The sequence below is a fragment of the Oncorhynchus tshawytscha genome, linkage group LG09 (assembly GCF_018296145.1).
Source record: "Oncorhynchus tshawytscha isolate Ot180627B linkage group LG09, Otsh_v2.0, whole genome shotgun sequence".
NCBI lineage: Eukaryota > Metazoa > Chordata > Actinopteri > Salmoniformes > Salmonidae > Oncorhynchus > Oncorhynchus tshawytscha.
In genome coordinates, this window is record NC_056437.1 from 66,699,015 (window position 1) to 66,717,496 (window position 18,482).

Here is an 18,482-nt window from a genome sequence, read left to right on the forward strand (position 1 = left end):
GTAAAACAATTTGACATATCCATGTCTTTCTCTTTGGGAATTGACAGAAGGGGAGAAGCACAAAAGTGGTGTCAGTGAGTTTATGATCAAGTCCCTCTGCCATGTTCAGTCTCTCAGCTCTTCTGACACCTCAATCTCTCTTCCCCTCTCCAGATGGCGGCGACCATCGACATGAATTTCCAAAGCGACCTGATGGCCATCTTTGAGGAGAACTTGTTCTAGTGACGAGAGAACCCCCAGAAACTTAACACTGAAACAAGAACACATAACAGAATAATGAATATGGAATTGAACATTTCTTATGAAATGGGGGTTTAATGAACCAAGATACAGGATGTGAATTAAACAATCCCCCCCCAAAGCAGAGGGTGATCTTCAGCTAGACTGGCGAGCTACTCTGCTGTTATCTGCTCTGCTATGCAGCCTCTGGATGTAAGATGCAACATTGAAGGAGCGACATAAACAGGATATTTTCAACCACGTTTGGTGTCGTTTCTCTGGGGATTTGACCCTTGTTGCCCCTGGCAACATGACATGGGGGAAAGGACTCTGGGTGGTTATGTAATTTCACACCTGTTTGATACTTTCACACGGGACAGAGCGAAGGAGAACAATCTTGTAAATGGAAGTGAAAGACGATAATGGAAAAACGCAAAGTACCTATGCGTATCTATGGACCGAGACTGGGGTGTTCATATAGACTGCCAGACAAGAGGAGAGGCAGAATAAATATTTTTATGTGATCTGTTTTTTTGTTTTGTTAGAGAGAACACATGTACGGAAATGTTGGGGACAGGTGTGTGTGTATAAGGGGGGACTTCAACTTCTGACGTGTTCTTTTTCCAGGAGAGGTACAGTACAGCTTTGCCTTCTGCCTCACTCTTGTCCTTTGTCCACACTCACACACAGACCGTACATTAGATAGGCCTCTCTCTCCCTTGCCTGGGCATATGAACAAATCAGTAACAACAAAGTATGGAACAGTCCACCGGCAGTAGGAGGGAGAAAGCAGAATTAAATGCAGATTTCTTTTTTCATTATGTAGGATCTACTGTAAAGAGGTATTTTCTTATTCTATGATTACTGTTTATTTGTTTTGTTTTTGTATATATTTTTGTCCCTCCCTCCCCAACACACTTGCCCCACTGTCTATGCCAAACAACCATTACCTTTTTAATGCTGAACTCCTCCCACTTCTCCTTTAAAACAAAAAAGCTTCTTTGTTCATATAACGTGTTTTTTTTCCTTAATATATAAATAGAATTTCCCCCCGTGTCCTCGTCACCCCTCTTCAAACAAAGCGTTTAGGTAGTTTTTTTAAGAGGATAAAACCTAATATATGCATTATTCCAACAAGTGTTAATTAATTAAAGAACCATTTGAAGTTTTCATATTTCATGTCTTCTTCCTCATCTGAAGCTGGAGCAAAACAGTCTGATCACTACTAGAGGCAGAGGTTCAGTCCCAAATGGCACCTGATTTCCTACATAGTGCACTAGTTTAGTAGTGCTCTGTAAAGGGGATAGGGTGCTATTTTGGATGAAGCCAGAGTCCAGCTGTTTCTAGAGCTATGTCTTGGTTGGGTTGAATCTGAGTTCACCATCACTGTAACCACCTTATTGTGTGTTATTACGCTTGGAGACAGCTAGGAAAGTGGTCATTAATGGTATTTTCCTCTTTGCAGCTGATTCATATTAACTATTGAACTAGAGAATCCGTAACTATCACTGAACTGTTTGATTTATAAACTGTGTCGATTCCTCCCTGTTCCTTGCTTGTATATTGGCCTGGAATTTGCCTAGTTAAAGTTTAAAAGAATGTTACATTATACACACTAGCATACTACTTGCAATGTATTGGACATGCAACATAAGTGGTGTGCTGGTATGGTTGTTGGAACATATCCAATGGGTTCAAATCTGGTAGTGAGCCTGTCACTCTACATGTCATTTGGGGACAAGGAATGGGGTGAGAGGCAAACCTCAAAACATAATTAGTTCTAACTGCAACTTTATTGGGCTCTTATAAGAACAGATGAGACACTTCTTACAGGTTTAGTTCCAGGATGCATCCAAAATGTTCCTTATATAGTGCATTGCTTTTGACCAGGGCACATGGGGTACTGTAGTGTACTATATAGGAAATAGGGTGCCATTTGGGATGTAACTCCACCCTACAGACTTTACTAATGCTGAGAGCAGAGACCAAAAAAAGAGCTCCACCTCCTGGCTAGTCTGTGCATGAGTCTTGTTATTATTATTATTATGACTACAATTAATCAGAGGGAAACTTTTAGCCGTACAAAAATACGAGAAATAAATGACAACATTTTGACAAAAAAATGTTATAGAAAACCCTACAAAAACAGCTCTGATTTCTATAATTTTTCTTGTTCAATTCTAGTGGATACATGTAAGTTCTAATTCTGTTGTTGGCGAGGGGGTCACAGGTCGAGGGTCAAGACGGGTTGACCTCTGACCCTGTCCTCTGCATTTTCTCTTATGGTGTTTTTCTCCAGTGCCTGTATTGTTCTATGATTCTAGTTGGCATATATTACATTTGGGGTGGATACAGTATGTACGGGTGGGAAGGGGAGGGAGGGAGATTTAGGATAAGCTTGTGTAAAAAGTCAAAGGAAAAGTCAGCATTTTATATTTTACCCATTTAACGATATTCAGGTTTAAATCTAGTTTTAGCTGGACTTCTGTGGTATGAGTGTACACTTGACTCGACTACTTTCTCATTTTCATTCAATCAGTACATTTTTAAGTAGACCTGTTTCTGCCGCGCCACTTTAGCATTTGTGTGTCAGAACGTTTGTGTGGATGAGTGTGTGTATGATTTTAGTATGTGGCGCAGGGACGCATGTTCCCCATTATAGAAAAGCATTTGAAATGGGGATGAAGATTAATATACAAAATGCTACAAGAGAACGAGTTTCTTTGCTAAAGCCAGTCATTTTGATGGAGTCCACCATATATGAATAGTCTATATATAATTTTGTTTTGTTAGACAAGTTATGAAAAGGTCAAATACTTTTTCATTCCTTCAAGCCTTTTATTAATTCCTTATTTTATCCCCATGGTAACTGATGGACATGATGTGCCATAAATATGGATTCTTCTTCAGAATGTGCTCAGCAGAGTTTGCTTTATTCAGGTATTTTATTTTGTGTTACATTTTTGGTCTTTTGTTTTTTTGGGGGGTTTTGTGTAACATTTTCCTCGATTATTGTTTGGTATGTGAGTGGTCTGTCGAGGTCAATGATTAAATCTGTTATGATCATGGAGTAAACTCATCTCTTTTATAGAAAATAAAAAATAAACAAAATGTTGGTATTTTTTTCATTGCATTCAAATCAAATGTATTTATATAGCCCCTCGTACATCAGCTGATATCTCAAAGTACTGTACAGAAACCCAGCCTAAAACCCCAAACAGCAAGCAATGCAGGTGTTGAAGCACGTTGGCTAGGAAAAACTCCCTAGAAAGGCCAAAATCTAGGAAGAAACCTAGAGAGGGACCAGGCTATGAGGGGTGGCCAGTCCTCTTCTGGCTGTGCCGGGTGGAGATTATAACCGAACATGGTCAAGATGTTCAAATGTTCATAAATGACCAGCATGGTCAAATAATAAGTCTGGGACAGGTAGCACTTCCGGTGAACAGGTCAGGTCAGTAGAACAGTTGAAACTGGAGCAGCAGCACGGCCAGGTGGACTGGGGACAGCAAGGAGTCATCGTGCCAGGTAGTACTGAGGCATGGTCCTACGGCTCAGGTCCTCCGAGAGAAAGAAAGAGAGAATTAGAGAGAGCATACTTAAATTCACACAAGACACCAGATAAGACAGGAGAAGTACTCCAGATATAACAAACTGACCCTAGCCTCCCGACACAAACTGCTGCATCATAAATACTGGAGGCTGAGACGTTGGCTAGGGTCCGATGATATCCCCGGACAGGGCCAAACAGGAAGGATATAACCCCACCCACTTTGCCAAAGCACAGCCCCCACACCACTAGAAGGATATCTTCAACCACCAACTTACCATCCTGAGACAAGGCCGAGTATAGCCCACAAAGATCTCCGCCACGGCACAACCCAAAGGGGGGTGCCAACCCAGACAGGAAGATCACATCAGTGACTCAACCCACCCAAGTGACGCACCCCTCCTAGGGACGGCATGAAAGAGCACCAGTAAGCCAGTGACTCAGCCCATGTAATAGGGTTGGAGGCAGAGAATCCCAGTGGAAAGAGGGGAACCGGCCAGGCAGAGACAGCGCATGGGTGGTTCGTTGCGCCAGAGCCTTTCCGTTCACCTTCACACTCCTGGGCCAGACTACACTCAATCATATGACCCACTGAAGAGATGAGTCTTCAGTAAAGACTTAAAGGTTGAGACCGAGTTTGCGTCTCTCACATGGGTAGGCAGACCATTCCATAAAAATGGAGATCTATAGGAGAAAGCCCTGCCTCCAGCTGTTTGCTTAGAAATTCTAGGGACAATTAGGAGGCCTGCGTCTTGTGACCGTAGCATACGTGTAGGTATGTACGGCAGGACGAAATCAGAGAGATAGGTAGGAGCAAGCCCATGTAATGCTTTGTAGGTTAGCCCTTCAGCCCTTGCCTCTACAGGAAGCCAGTGTAGGGAGGCTAGCACTGGAATAATATGATCAAATTGTTTGGTTCTAGTCAGGATTCTAGTAGCCGTATTTAGCACGAACTGAAGTTTATTTAGTGTTTTATCGGGGTAGACGGAAAGTAGAGCATTGCAGTAGTCTAACCTAGAAGTGACAAAAGCATGGATGAATTTTTCTGCATCATTTTTGAACAGAAAGTTTCTGATTTTTGCAATGTTACGTAGATGGGAAAAAGCTGTCCTTGAAACAGTCTTGATATGTTCGTCAAAAGAGAGATCAGGGTCCAGAGTAACACCGAGGTCCTTCACAGTTTTATTTGAGACGACTGTACAATCATTGAGTAATTGTCAGATTCAACAGAAGCTCTCTTTGTTTCTCGGGACCTAGAACAAGCATCTCTGTTTTGTCCGAGTTTAAAAGTAGAACGTTTGCAGCCATCCACTTCCTTGTCTGAAACACAGGCTTCTGGCAAGGGCAATTTTGGGGCTTCACCATGTTTCATTGAAATGTACAGCTGTGTGTCATCCGCATAGCAGTGAAAGTTAACATTATGTTTTCGAATTACATCCCCAAGAGGTAAAATATATAGTGAAAACAATTATGGTCCTAAAACGGAACCTTGAGGAACACCGAAATTTACAGTTGATTTGTCAGAGGACAAACCATTCACAGAGACAAACTGATATCTTTCCGAAAGATAAGATCTAAACCAGGCCAGAACTTGTCCGTGTAGACCAATTTGCGTTTCCAATCTCTCCAAAAGAATGTGGTGATCGATGGTATCAAAAGCAGCACTAAGGTCTAGGGGCACGAGGACAGATGCAGAGCCTCGGTCTGATGCCATTAAAAGGTTATTTACCACCTTCACAAGTGCAGTCTCAGTGCTATGATGGGGTCTAAAACCAGACTGAAGAATTTCATATACTTTGTTTGTCTTCAGGAAGGCAGTGAGTTGCTGCGCAACAGCCTTTTTTTATATTTTTGAGAGGAATGGAAGATTCGATATAGACTGATAGTTTTTTATATTTTCTGGGTCAAGGTTTGGCTTTTTCAAGAGAGGCTTTATTACTGCCACTTTTAGTGAGTTTGGTACACATCCGGTGGATAGAGAACTGTTCATTATGTTCAACATAGGAGGGCCAAACACAGGAAGCAGCTCTTTCAGTAGTTTAGTTGAAATAGGGTCCAGTATGCAGCTTGAAGGTTTAGAGGCCATGATTATTTTCCATCATTGTGTCAAGAGATATAGTACTAAAACACTTGAGTGTCTCTCTTGATCCTAGGTCCTGGCAGAGTTGTGCAGACTCAGGACAACTGAGCTTTGAAGAAATACGCAGATTTAAAGAGTAGTCCGTAATTTGCTTTCTAATGATCATGATCTTTTCCTCAAAGAAGTTCATGAATTTATTACTGCTGAAGTGAAAGCCATCCTCACTTGGGGAATGCTGCTTTTTAGTTAGCTGTGCGACAAGTATCAAAAATAAATTTCGGATTGTTCTTATTTTCCTGAATTAAGTTGGAAAAATAAGGGCTCTTCGATACTGCACGGTACTGTCTTTCCAAGCTAGTCGGAAGACTTCCAGTTTGGTGTGGCGCCCTTTCCGTTCCAATTTTCTGGAAGCTTGCTTCAGAGCTCGGGTCTTTTCTGTATTCCAGGGAGCTAGTTTTTTATGAGAAATGTTTTTAGTTTTTAGGGGTGCCACTGCATCTAGGGTATTGTGCAAGGTTAAATTGAGTTTCTCAGTTAGGTGGTTAACTGATTTTTGTCCTCTGACGTCCTTGGGTAGGCAGATGGAATCTGGAAGGGCATCAGGGAATCTTTGTGTTGTCTGTGAATTTATAGCACGACTTTTGATGCTCCTTGGTTGGGGTCTGAGCAGATTATTTGTTGCAATTGCAAACGTAATAAAATGGTGGTCCGATAGTCCAGGATTATGAGGAAAAACTCTAAGATCCACAACATTTATTCCATGGGACAAAACTAGGTCCAGAGTATGACTGTGACAGTGAGTAGGTCCAGAGACATGTTGGACAAAACCCACTGAGTGGATGATGGCTCTGAAAGCCTTTTGGAGTGGGTCTGTGGACTTTTCCATGTGACTATTAAAGTCACCAGAATATTATCTGCTATGACTACAAGGTCCGATAGGAATTCAGGGAACTCAATGAGGAACTCTGTATATGGCCCAGGAGGCCTGTAAACAGTAGCTATAAAAAGTGATTGAGTAGGCTGCATAGATTTCATGACTAGAAGCTCAAAAGACGAAAACGTAATTTTTTAAAATTGTAAATTGAAATTTGCTATCGTAAATGTTAGCAACATCTCCGCCTTTGCGGGATGCACGGGGTGATATGGTCACTAGTGTAACCAGGAGGTGAGGTCTCATTTAACACAGTAAATTCATCAGGCTTAAGCCATGTTTCAGTCAGGCCAATCACATCAATATTATGATCAGTGATTAGTTCATTGACTATAATTGCCTTTGAAGTAAGGGATCTAACATTAAGTAGCCCTATTTTGAGATGTGAGGTATCACAATCTCTTTCAAAAATGACAAGAATGGAGGTCTTTATCCTAGTAAGATTGCTAAGGCGAACACTGCCATGTTTAGTTTTGCCCAACCCAGGTCGAGGCACAGACATGGTCTCAATGGGGATAGCTGAGCTGACTACACTGACTGTGCTAGTGGCAGACTCCACCAAGCTGGCAGGCTGGCTAACAGCCTGCTGCCTGGCCTGCACCCTATTTCATTGTGGAGCTAGAGGAGTTAGAGCCCTGTCTATGTTGGTAGATAAGATGAGAGCACCCCTCCAGCTAGGATGGAGTCTGTCACTCCTCAGCAGGCCAGGCTTGGTCCTGTTTGTGGGTGAGTCCCAGAAAGAGGGCCAATTATTTACAAATTCTATCTTTTGGGAGGGGCAGAAAACAGTTTTCAATCAGCGATTGAGTTGTGAGATTCTGCTGTAGAGCTCATCACTCCCCCAAACTGGGAGGGGGCCAGAGACAATTACTCGATGCCGACACATCTTTCTAGCTGATTTACACGCTGAAGCTATGTTGCACTTGGTGACCTCTGACTGTTTCATCCTAACATCGTTGGTGCTGACGTGGATAACAATATCTCTATCCTCTCTACACTCGCCAGTTTTAGCTTTAGCCAGCACCATCTTCAGATTAGCCTTAACGTCGGTAGCCCTGCCCCCTGGTAAACAGTGTATGATTGCTGGATGATTCGTTTGAAATCTAATACTGCAGGTAAAGGAGTCGCCAATGACTAGGGTTTTCTATTTGTCAGAGCTAATGGTGGGAAGCTTCGGCGTCTCAGACCCCGTAACGGGAGGAGTAGAGACAAGAGAAGGCTCGGCCTCAGACTCTGACTCGCTGCTTAATGGGGAAAACCGGTTGAAAGTTTCATAAATCCATGCAATTTATGTGACTGCTTAAGCATTTTGTTTTACTGCTGAACTTATTTAGGCTTGCTATCAGAAAGGGGATGAATACTTATTTTCTGAAGAGATTTCAACTTTAATTTTTAATTCATTTCAAAACATTGCCAGTGACCCAAAATCCCAATATAATCCTTTTTTTTTGGGGTTAAAATTCAGTCTGTAACACAACAAATGTGGAAAGAGTCAAGGGGTGTGAATAATTTCTGGAGGTACTGAAATCGTTTTTATTGAGTATATTACACAAAATTGAGATTTGACTTAAGTCCAAAGTGTAGGAATACAGCTGAAATCAGTGACACAGACATACATGGTGGCTTTACAGGAAGATCGTAACGCTGTGAACCAAGAGGTTGTGAGTTTTACTCCCAGGCGAGGACATGTTGAGTAATAAATCATGTGTAAATAAACATACACAATGTAATCATGTATGTCAAATAGCCTATTTACGTAGAAAACACTGGCTATTTCGTGACGTTCTGGGGACAACCTAATGACTGCAGGGCATCGTGAACATTTTAATCAATGTGAAACTTCATGTGAAATATCACATGTGAAGTGTCCCCAAAACCACATAATTTCACATGTGAATGGTTGCGATCACTTGTGAACATCCACATGTGAAACTTCAGGGTAAATATCACGTGAAGTGTTCCAAAAACATTGGGGACATTGCACCTGTGAAATAATGTTTTTTTTCTTTCCCTAAGGGTATTGAAATGAGGCGGGACAGGTACGCTCTTTCCAATCCGCCAAATTGAAGAAGCGGATGCGCCACTGTGGATTTCCCAACAGACACACAGCAGGTGCACTCACAGCCTGTTAAAACTTGCGGTCCAAAACTTGAATAAGGAGGCGAGCAATGAGCAATTCCGTGATCGTGGACCTTCTCCTGGTTCCGACCAGATTGTGTCTGTGGTTTCAGTCTGTGCTGTACTGGTTTCTTGTATATGGCACGGCTGGACTCACAGCCGGACTGGTTCTTACACGGATCGCATGGCGTGCACTGAAAGACCCCTACGGGACCTTCCATTGGACAGTCCGCAAGAAGCAGCCCGCATGTCTGCGTGATCCCACTCTGGGCAAACACGGCTACTTGTGGGGCAGGGTAAGAATAGATAGGAGTGAGAGAGAAAACACCGCTATTATCGGCATAACATTTGCTATTTTTACATTTTATTGCAGTCAGCAATTGGTGAGTACTTAATGACTTCCCTAAAACATATGGAAATCAAACATGTTTGGGTGGGATAGCGGGGTAAATAAAATATCAATGGGTCTTTCAAGTGAAATACAACATTCGGCTATCTGTTTATCTGTCTTGACAATTGCCCAGTTGACTAATGTGTGCAAGAGTTGAGGGGTTGTATCTAATTTTAGTTTGATCACCCACGCCACCTCCCTGTCTGCATCCCTAATGGAACTCAACACACGACTTTTGACCAGGACCCATTGCGCAACTCTTGACCAGAGCTCTATGAGCCCTGGTGAAAAGTAGTACACTATCTAGGGAGTAGAGTGCCATATGGGATACACTCCCGTTTCAACCTTATCTATCTCCACTCTACTCTAATATTAGAAGCTGGAGGACCGACAACTATGTAAAAAAAGAACAGGGTCATTCTGCCAAACACTTCCAAATTCCCAGAGTGATGGAAAGCACAGCAGCTGTTAACCCTTCAACTATCTCTCTGCCATCTTCCTCTCTTTCCACCCCCCCCCATCTCCCTTTTTATCACAGAGCTCTGGTTTGAGGTTCCATTATGTAACCAAGGGAGACAGCAGGAATCCTCTAATGCTCTTCCTTCACGGATTCCCAGAGAATTGGTAACACACACACACTCCTTTTTTATTACCGACATTATAAAGCATTATCACATCTCCTGTCATATTGTACATGCCAGTGACAAGTTTTACAACGCATTATAACTATAACATAATACAATTATACCTGGAAGCTTTAAGCAAAGTAACAATCCTCTCTCCTGCCATCTCTATCTCAGGTACTCGTGGCGCTACCAGCTGTGTGGGTTTAGTGGACAGTACCACACGGTGGCAATGGACCTGCGTGGCTGTGGCGACTCTGACGCACCCTCCCAGCTGGAGGACTACTCTCTGGAGAAACTCTGTCACGATATCAGGGACGCCATTGATGAACTAGGTACACTACACGTGTTAGCCCGTATGGTATACCGAGGCTATTTAACTGCTTGCCCTCGAGGGCTGAAGTTCTGCTGGTCTATCCTTCTAATTAGGGAACTGGGACAGGGACACCAGATGTGTGTGGTCTCTCCGCACAAGGAATGAACTATCAGCTAAAAAAGAAAACCAGCAGTATTTGAGGGCTGAAGGCCATTCGTTGAATTTCCCTGATATACAGCAGGCTATGTATGCAGACTTCACTGTCTACGACCTGAGGGAGAAATTAGTAATAAATATCTTACATTACTAGAAGGGGTGCTATAGAATTACAAGGAGTTCAATGGGACTCAAAGGTTCAACAGTTTATTGTTTCTTCTGGGATTTCAGGCCACACCAGTTGTGTGTTGGTGGGCCATGACTGGGGCGGTATGCTGGCCTGGCACTTCACACTGGAGAGGCCTGATATGGTGCAGCGACTGGTCATCATGAACGCACCGCACCCTGCCTCTTGGCTAGGTAATGATGAGTGTGTACCTGCATGTGTGTGTGTGTGTTCTATTACTTTCCCTTATGGGTACTGAACCGAACCATACCATATCTATGGACTTGCTTTAAAATAGGTTCAGTTCGATGCTCGATCAGTATTGTTGGGTTTTCCAGAGAATAGAAGTATATTGGAAATGTCCTAGCTGGCTATGTGTAGTGTGATCTCTCTTTTCTCCACCTAGATGCAGTGTTGAGAAGGCCCTCTGAGCTTCTGCGCTGTGGTCATGCCTGCTTCTTCCAGCTCCCTGCACTCCCAGAGTTCACTCTATCACTGGAGGACTTCAAGGTAGTGTCTAAGAAACTCACACCAGCATAGAGGCACTTTCTCTTCTATGACTCGTATAGTTACATTCATACACACTATCGTGCTTTCATGGTGCAATGGAATAGTCCCAAAAGTACAAAACCCGCAAATCTGCCCCCCCCCCAGGCATGTACTTTCAAAGTATTTCAAAGAAAACAAATACTATTTGAACCCAGGTCCTGTCCTCTCATTGCATGTAAAACTAAGTCCTCCACCCTGGTTTTTTTTTCACGATTACAGGTCATAGTACTATGGTTTGTCCTCCTCTCCTGTGTTTTTGTGTCAGTTGGTGCGTAGTCTGCTGTGTGGGGGTCGTGGTGGCATCAGGAACCGTGCCCGCAGGCTGACTGAAGCTCAGCTCGAGGGTTATCTCTACCGCCTGTCCCAACCTGGCGGGCTGACCGCACCCCTCAACTACTATCGCTCACTACTCAGGTCAGAAAGATAGCCAACCATCTCAATATCCTTTATGATAATATGTGGACTGTCAAATAGAATTTCATTTTCCCCACCAACATACAGTATCTGACACTGAATCACCACCTTGGTGATTTTGTTCCTGCAATCACCACAAAAAATACAAAAGATGGACATGGAAATATAGAAAGAAAACAGCATACCAGTACTTTGTTTGTTTGGACCAGGAAAAAAATACACAAGACCAATATGTTTTATAGAACTTTTTATTGTACATTTAATATGATTCCAGTAACGCCCTTTACAAGCACCAGGAAGTGGAGGTGCCGTGCCTGCTGATCTGGGGCGAGGCTGACAGCATCCTGGTAGAGGGGATGTCTGGGGGCACCAGGCCCTACGCCCGGGGGTCCGTCACCTTACACACCATCCCTGGGTGCAGCCACTGGGTACAGCAGGACCAGCCAGAGACGGTCAACCAGCTGCTGTGGGAGTTCCTTCTGGATAGGGAGAAGGACGTGGAGCGCTGCTCCTCACGCAGAGGTGCAGGCTGGGCCATCAAGTGGACCAGAGAGTAAATGGATGGTTGTCCTGAACTGCTGGGAATCAAGGTCGGGGCCAATTCAGAGAGTAAACCAAATTCAAATTTTCCTCATTGCAAAGCATTGAAGAGATTTGAATTTTTGTGTATTCCTGAAATGACTGGAATTGAAATATAATTGACCTCAACCCTGCTGGGAATCACCACTATAACAGTTTCACACTACTGAGCCGAGCAAAGCGGGCCTGGTTACGCAATCCCCATTGTTGCTGGAACCGTGCTAGAAAAGAAAATATCTAAGCCAGCACAGAATGGTTTGGGTCAGCAGGATTGTGTGGAAAAGGTATTGTGGTTTTGTTGTCTTTTTTTGTTGTTCACAATTGTAATGTATTTTAGGCCTCTCTACTATTCTCACTGACTTCAGCCAGTTCATATTGATACAGTGGCCCTGTCTCAACCTATTGCCATCATATCTGTATCATGTTACCATAACGATGTGGCCGTGTTACCAAAGCAAACCCAGTCACTGCCTGGACATTAAGACCACTGGCTCCAGACACAATGTCCCGTACTGTATCAACTGTCTACATTTCCAAACCCATGGAAATAAATGAGATTCAATCATATTGATCGGTTTCCAATTCTGTTGATTACTTTTGTCTGCCATGTATTTTTACCTGGTTTGATCCAGTCCATAGTGTTGTAGATGATTGGTGTAAAAGCATCTTTGTGGTCTGTAATCCACCTATGCGTGACCTACCTTACCCACCTCTCCCTATACTCTAACTGTAACATACATATCAGCCATCTTCTTCCTCTGATTGGTAAACATTGGACATAGAGGAAAACACACACCTGTAGGCAACCAACAATGGCCAACTGTGGGGAGTGTTGCATTACAAAGGCTAGTTGTGATGATGATGATGATAAGCCATCCAATATTGGGTCACTAAACTGGATGGGAGGTCACATGCGGGTATCCAGGAACGGACTGGGACCAGAAATTGGTCCAGGCGTTTACGCACATCCTCATGGCCCCCATTATTAACCAACTAAAGAGACATTTGGGCAAATCAACAACAATTTAAACAGGCCCACTGGCTAAAGATGGACCAGTCCATTTCTCGGGGTATCTGGCAGTTCTTACACAATGTGGAACCCCAAAACACATATAGAATATTAAAATCAAGTGCAATCCAAACCTTGATGTTCCATCCATTCTCAAGTTGATAATTGTAAACCGTAGGATCCGAGACTTTAATGGAGAATGTAGTGGGTACTAGGATTAAAACAGGTTAAAAAATATTATGCATTTGTAACAAATTAATGATGAAACAGATGAACGTGTCAATATATACATTTTATAATAACAAATTCAGAATGTTATATTATTTAGAAATGGTAAATATGGCATAATCATCATTTACTGTCGTGCCTATATACAACAACCATTAAACTAAGTAGACACGGGTGAAAACCACTGAGGTATAATAAGAACCACTGTCGTATAATACAAAGATTATGGATATACTGACAAGATGCATGTTTCTACGCCCTAAACAATGGACGTCGTTGACCGCAAAGCGGGACGGCGCGCTATCTAGCACCCTCTTATCCTTTATTTGGATTGGTGGATAGATCTCATTATTGTAATCCTTTTTTGAATATTCGATGAGGGTTGTTGATGTGACTGCATGTATTCAATGGAGAGCGATACTTTGCTGACTCGCCTCATAACATGCATAGCCATATCGATACAACTCCGATATAAATAGTTTTTTTTCCGGGATATTTTCCGGGATATCACGTGTCCCACTTATCAGTACACGAGTAACAACTTAAGCATTACGTAACTTCTATTCGATCAAATAAACCTCACGTAGAAAATAAACGATTCATTTTTTTGTTGACTAAATTCGTCACTCATTGACCTTGCTTGGTGGGCAACAAAAACAAAAACGCCACCTGCTGGAGAATGGTATTTCACCTGCTTTGGCAATGGAAACAAATGTTTCCCATCAATGCAGCCCTTAAATTGAAAGTGAATAGAATTTTCCACCGAGTTCGGCCTCTTTCTCTCTTGGTATAATAAGAACTGGAGACTGCGTTCAATATGTCTGACCATTGTTTTCAAGGACTGCGGTCCAAACACTTAAAAGACATACCCTATCCCCTCAGCCCTCAAATTAAGTGGACACTTCTGATGACGTTTGACGAGTATACACTTGCAGGGCAATTGGCGAGGGAGGAAGGAATGTTTTCTGAAAGACGCTCGTCAGATTCCCATATCAATCAATGTGACACAATCCTTTTCCAAAGCATCTGGTCTATATCTTAACATTAATAAATGTGCACTCGTGGCTGTCAAAGATTGTGTGGCACTTTCATATTATGGTATTCCAGTGAAATAAGAACTTAAATATTTAGGCATCCACGCCCAGAAATCTGCTCCTTTCATTCTGTCCCCAACGCACTAGACGGCCAGTTTTGATAGCCTTTAGTCGTACCCTCATCCTACTCCTCCTCTGTTCCTCGGGTGATGTAGTGGTTAACCCAGACCCTGTGTGCCCCCAGGCGCTCTCATTTGTTGACTTCTGTAACCATAAAAGCCTTGGTTTCATACATGTTAACATCAGAAGCCTCCTCTCTAAGTTTGTTTTATTCACTGCTTTAGCACACTCCAACTCTGATGTCCTAGCCGTGTCTGAATCCTGGCTTAGGAAGGCCACCAAAAATTCTGAGATTTCCATCCCCAACTACAACATTTTCCGTCAAGATAGAACTGCTAAAGGGGGAGGAGTTAGCCTGCAAAGCTCTGTCATACTTTCCAGGTCTATGCCCAAACAGTTTGAGTTTCTAATTTAAAAAATGAATCTCTCCAGAAATAAGTCTATCACTGTTGCCACCTGTTATAGACCCCCTCAGCTCCCAGCTGTGCCCTCGACACCATATGTGAATCGATTGCCCCCCATCTATCTTCAGAGTTCGTTCTACTAGGTGACCTAAACTGGGATATGCTTAACACACCAGCCATCCTACAATCTCTGCTAGACACCCTCAATCTCACACAAATGATCAAGGAACCCACCAGGTACAACCCTAAATCCATGAACATGGGCACCCTCATAGATAGTATCCTGACCAACTTGCCCTCCAAATACACCTCTGCTGTTTTCAAATCAGGATCTCAGCGATCACTGCCTCATTGCCTGCGTCCGTTATGGGTCCCCGGTCAAACGACCACCCCTCATCACTGTCAAACGCTCCCTAAAACACTTCTGCGAACAGGCCTTTCTAATCAACCTAGCCCGGGTATCCTGGAAGGATATTGACCTCATCCCGTCAGAGGATGCCTGGTTGTTCTTTAAAAGGAATTTCCTCACCATCTTAAATAAGCATGCACCCTTTCAAAACATGTACATCTAAGAACAGATATAGCCCTTGGTTCCCTCCAGACCTGACTGCCCTCGACCAGCACAAAAACATCCTGTGGCGTACTGCACTAGCATTGAATAGTCCCCGCGATATGCAACTTTTCAGGGAAGTCAGGAACCAATACACACAGTCAGTTAGAAAAGCAAAGGCTAGCTTTTTCAAACAGAAATTTGCATCCTGCAGCTCTAACTCCAAAAAGGTATTGGACACTAAAGTCCATGGAGAATAAGAGCACCTCCTCCCAGCTGCCCAATGCACTGGGGCTAGGAAACACTGTCACCACCAATAAATCCATGATAATCGAGAATTTCAATTAAGCATTTCTCTACGGCTGGCCATGCTTTCCTCCTGGCTACCCCAACCCAGCCAACAGCTCAGCACCCCCCGCAGCTACTTTCCCAAGCCTCCCCAGCTTCTCCTTCACCCAAATCCAGATAGCTGTAAAACCTGGACCCGTACAAATCAGCTGGGCCAGACAATCTGGACCCTCTTTCTAAAATTATCCGCCGCCATTGTTGCAACCCCTATAAATAGTCTGTTCAACCTCTCTTTCGTTAAGTCCGAGATTCCTAAAGATTGGAAGGTTGCCGCGGTCATCCCCCTCTTCAAAAGGGGTGACACACTAGATCCAAACTATTGCAGACCTATATCCATCCTGCCCTGCCTTTCCAAAGTCTTTGAAAGCCAAGTTAACAAACAGATCACTGACCTGCTGGCCCTCGCTACATATTCGTCGCCAGACCCACTAGCTCCAGGTCATCTATAAGTCTTTGCTATTTAATGCTCCACCTTATCTCAGCTCACTGGTCACCATAACAACCCCCACCCGTAGCACACGCTCCAGAAGGTATATCTCACTGGTCATCCCCAAAGCCAGCACCTCCTTTGGCCACCTTTCCTTCCAGTTCTCTGCTGTCAATGACTGGAACGAGTCGCAAAAATCACTGAAGTTGGAGACTTATCTCCCTCACTAACTTTAAGCATCAGCTATCTGAGCAGCTCACCAATCGCTGTAGCTGTACATAGCCCATCCAACTACCATATTGTTTTTATTGACTTTTTTTGCTCTTTTGCACACCAGTATTTCTACCTGCACATCATCTGCACATCTATCACTCCAGTGTTAATTTGCTAAATTGTTATTACTTTGCTACTATGGCCTATTTATTGCCTTACCTCCTTACTCCATTTGCACACACTGTATATATATTTTTCTATTGTTATTGACTGTACTTTTGTTTATTCCATGTGTAACTCTGTGTTGTTTTGTCACACTGCTTTGCTTTCTTGGCCAGGTCGCAGTAGTAAATGAGAACTTGTTCTCAACTGGCCTAACTGGTTGAATAAAGGTGAAAAAAAATACCATTACTGAGGATCAGAAGTCTAGAGGGTTACTTAATTTTAACCCTCTTATTAAAAAAGCCCAGAAGAAGCTAAATCAATGGCTACAGAGGGACTTATCTTTAAAAGGAAGAGTCCTAATAACCCAGGCTGAAGGTATCTCTAGACTAACATATGGCCGCTCTATCTTTATATCTTGACAGTAAAATAAGCAAGGAGATAGACCAGATGCTTTTCAACTTTCTGTGGAGAAACTGTACCCATTACGTTAGGACAACTGTTGTAATGAACACATGAGAATGGTGGACTGAATTTTCTGGACTTTACTACTTTAATACTTTTAAGATCAATTGAATAAAACAATTCCTAATAAGACCCACTTCTATGTGAAATGTTATTCCTCATGTCTTCTCTACTTTTGGTGGCCTTAACTTCATGTTAATTTGCAATTATAATATTGACCAAGTTCCAGTGAAACTCTGCTTTTATAAGCATAATTTTTCTCCACACAAATATATATGGAATAATCGGGATATATTGTATAAAATACTTCTTTGTTTTTAGAATATTGGTTCTGAAATAATATCTTATTGGTGAGTCAACTCTTTAAAAAAAAAACGTATTTATAAGGAATTCTTATCACTTTACAAGATCCATGTAAGACCTAAAGATTTTGCAATTGTTTTAGATGCCATTCCCTCAGGTGTTGCTTTATTATTCAGGAATGTGTCAAGACCTGACTCATCAGTAGGAAAGATTTGTTTCTCTTTTGGTTCATTCAACAACCGATCAATACAAACCTTGTTTCAGCAGGATGTTGTATCTATACCTTATGTCATGCCTTATTGGAACAGTTTTATTGATAATATCTGTTGAAAAAATGTTGGATGTTGCCACACACATATCTACTTGGTAACAAAATTAAGGAACTTTCCTTTAAAATTATTCATAAATATGACCCTGCCAACATGCCAATATGAAGAAGTTTAAGAAAAACAAACTTAAATTGTACCAGAAACGTTGTTGCATCTTTTTTTTTGGCATTGTATTCATGTAGCAAGATCAATAGATTTATAATTGAACACATTTATGAAGATTTTACACTATTGTGGAGAGATGTACTGCTTGGATTCTTTACCTACGATAGAAATAAGTTTAAACAATTTTATGTCATTTAATTTCATTATTATTTTGGCCAAATTCCATATTCACATATGCAAATTTAAAAACAAAACACCACATTTTCTTACCTTAAAATATAGTTCAATTTATTTTTGTAAGACAAAAATAAAAAGGCTGTTACACTTAGAATTCTATGTATGTCCCTTAAGGTCCTGACATTGTACCCCCTAGCACAATTGTCCTTTGTATATTATTGTAATGAAACAGCAGGGAGCAGGTTTCGAACCCTCGACCTTCGAGCCCGAGGTCCAGCGCGCTATCGACTGTGCCGCAAAAGCATGCTCGTGCGGCAGAGTAGATTTCTTATAAACCAAAGGTCATTACATTATTTATATATACACTTGTGTTCCCTCATGTACTTTCTGTATTGATTTGTTGTTAATAAATATATATATAATTTTAAAAAATGAGGAAGAAATTATTTAAATGGACCACCCTTGGCTGGAAATTCGTCACTCGTTCATCCCGCGATGATTGTGTAATCATCCACCAGT

The 18,482-nt window shown here is 42.2% G+C and overlaps 2 protein-coding genes across 3 annotated transcripts in view; both read left to right on the forward strand.

Moving 5' to 3' along the window:
* The window catches only part of brd4 (bromodomain containing 4), a 40,580-nt gene extending 37,242 nt beyond the window's left edge, over positions 1-3,338 (forward strand). Inside the window, 1 exon segment of the mRNA XM_024432806.2 lies at positions 154-3,338. Within this exon segment, the coding sequence (XP_024288574.2) occupies positions 154-222 (69 nt within the window). The 3' untranslated portion in view covers positions 223-3,338.
* A 5,480-nt stretch (positions 3,339-8,818) lies between these two features.
* LOC112258453 (epoxide hydrolase 3) lies at positions 8,819-12,660 on the forward strand. Of its 2 annotated transcripts, none has more exons than XM_042327279.1 (7): positions 8,819-9,278; positions 9,825-9,910; positions 10,087-10,244; positions 10,613-10,741; positions 10,954-11,057; positions 11,362-11,510; positions 11,785-12,660. In XM_042327279.1, the coding sequence occupies exons 1-7, from the start codon at positions 8,946-8,948 to the stop codon at positions 12,065-12,067; spliced, it is 1,242 nt and encodes a 413-aa protein (XP_042183213.1). In that variant the 5' UTR covers positions 8,819-8,945; the 3' UTR covers positions 12,068-12,660. The 2 variants fall into 2 exon arrangements, with proteins under 2 accessions (XP_042183213.1, XP_024288595.1); XM_024432827.2 differs by having other exon boundaries at positions 8,820-9,191.
* Positions 12,661-18,482: the final 5,822 nt, after the last annotated feature.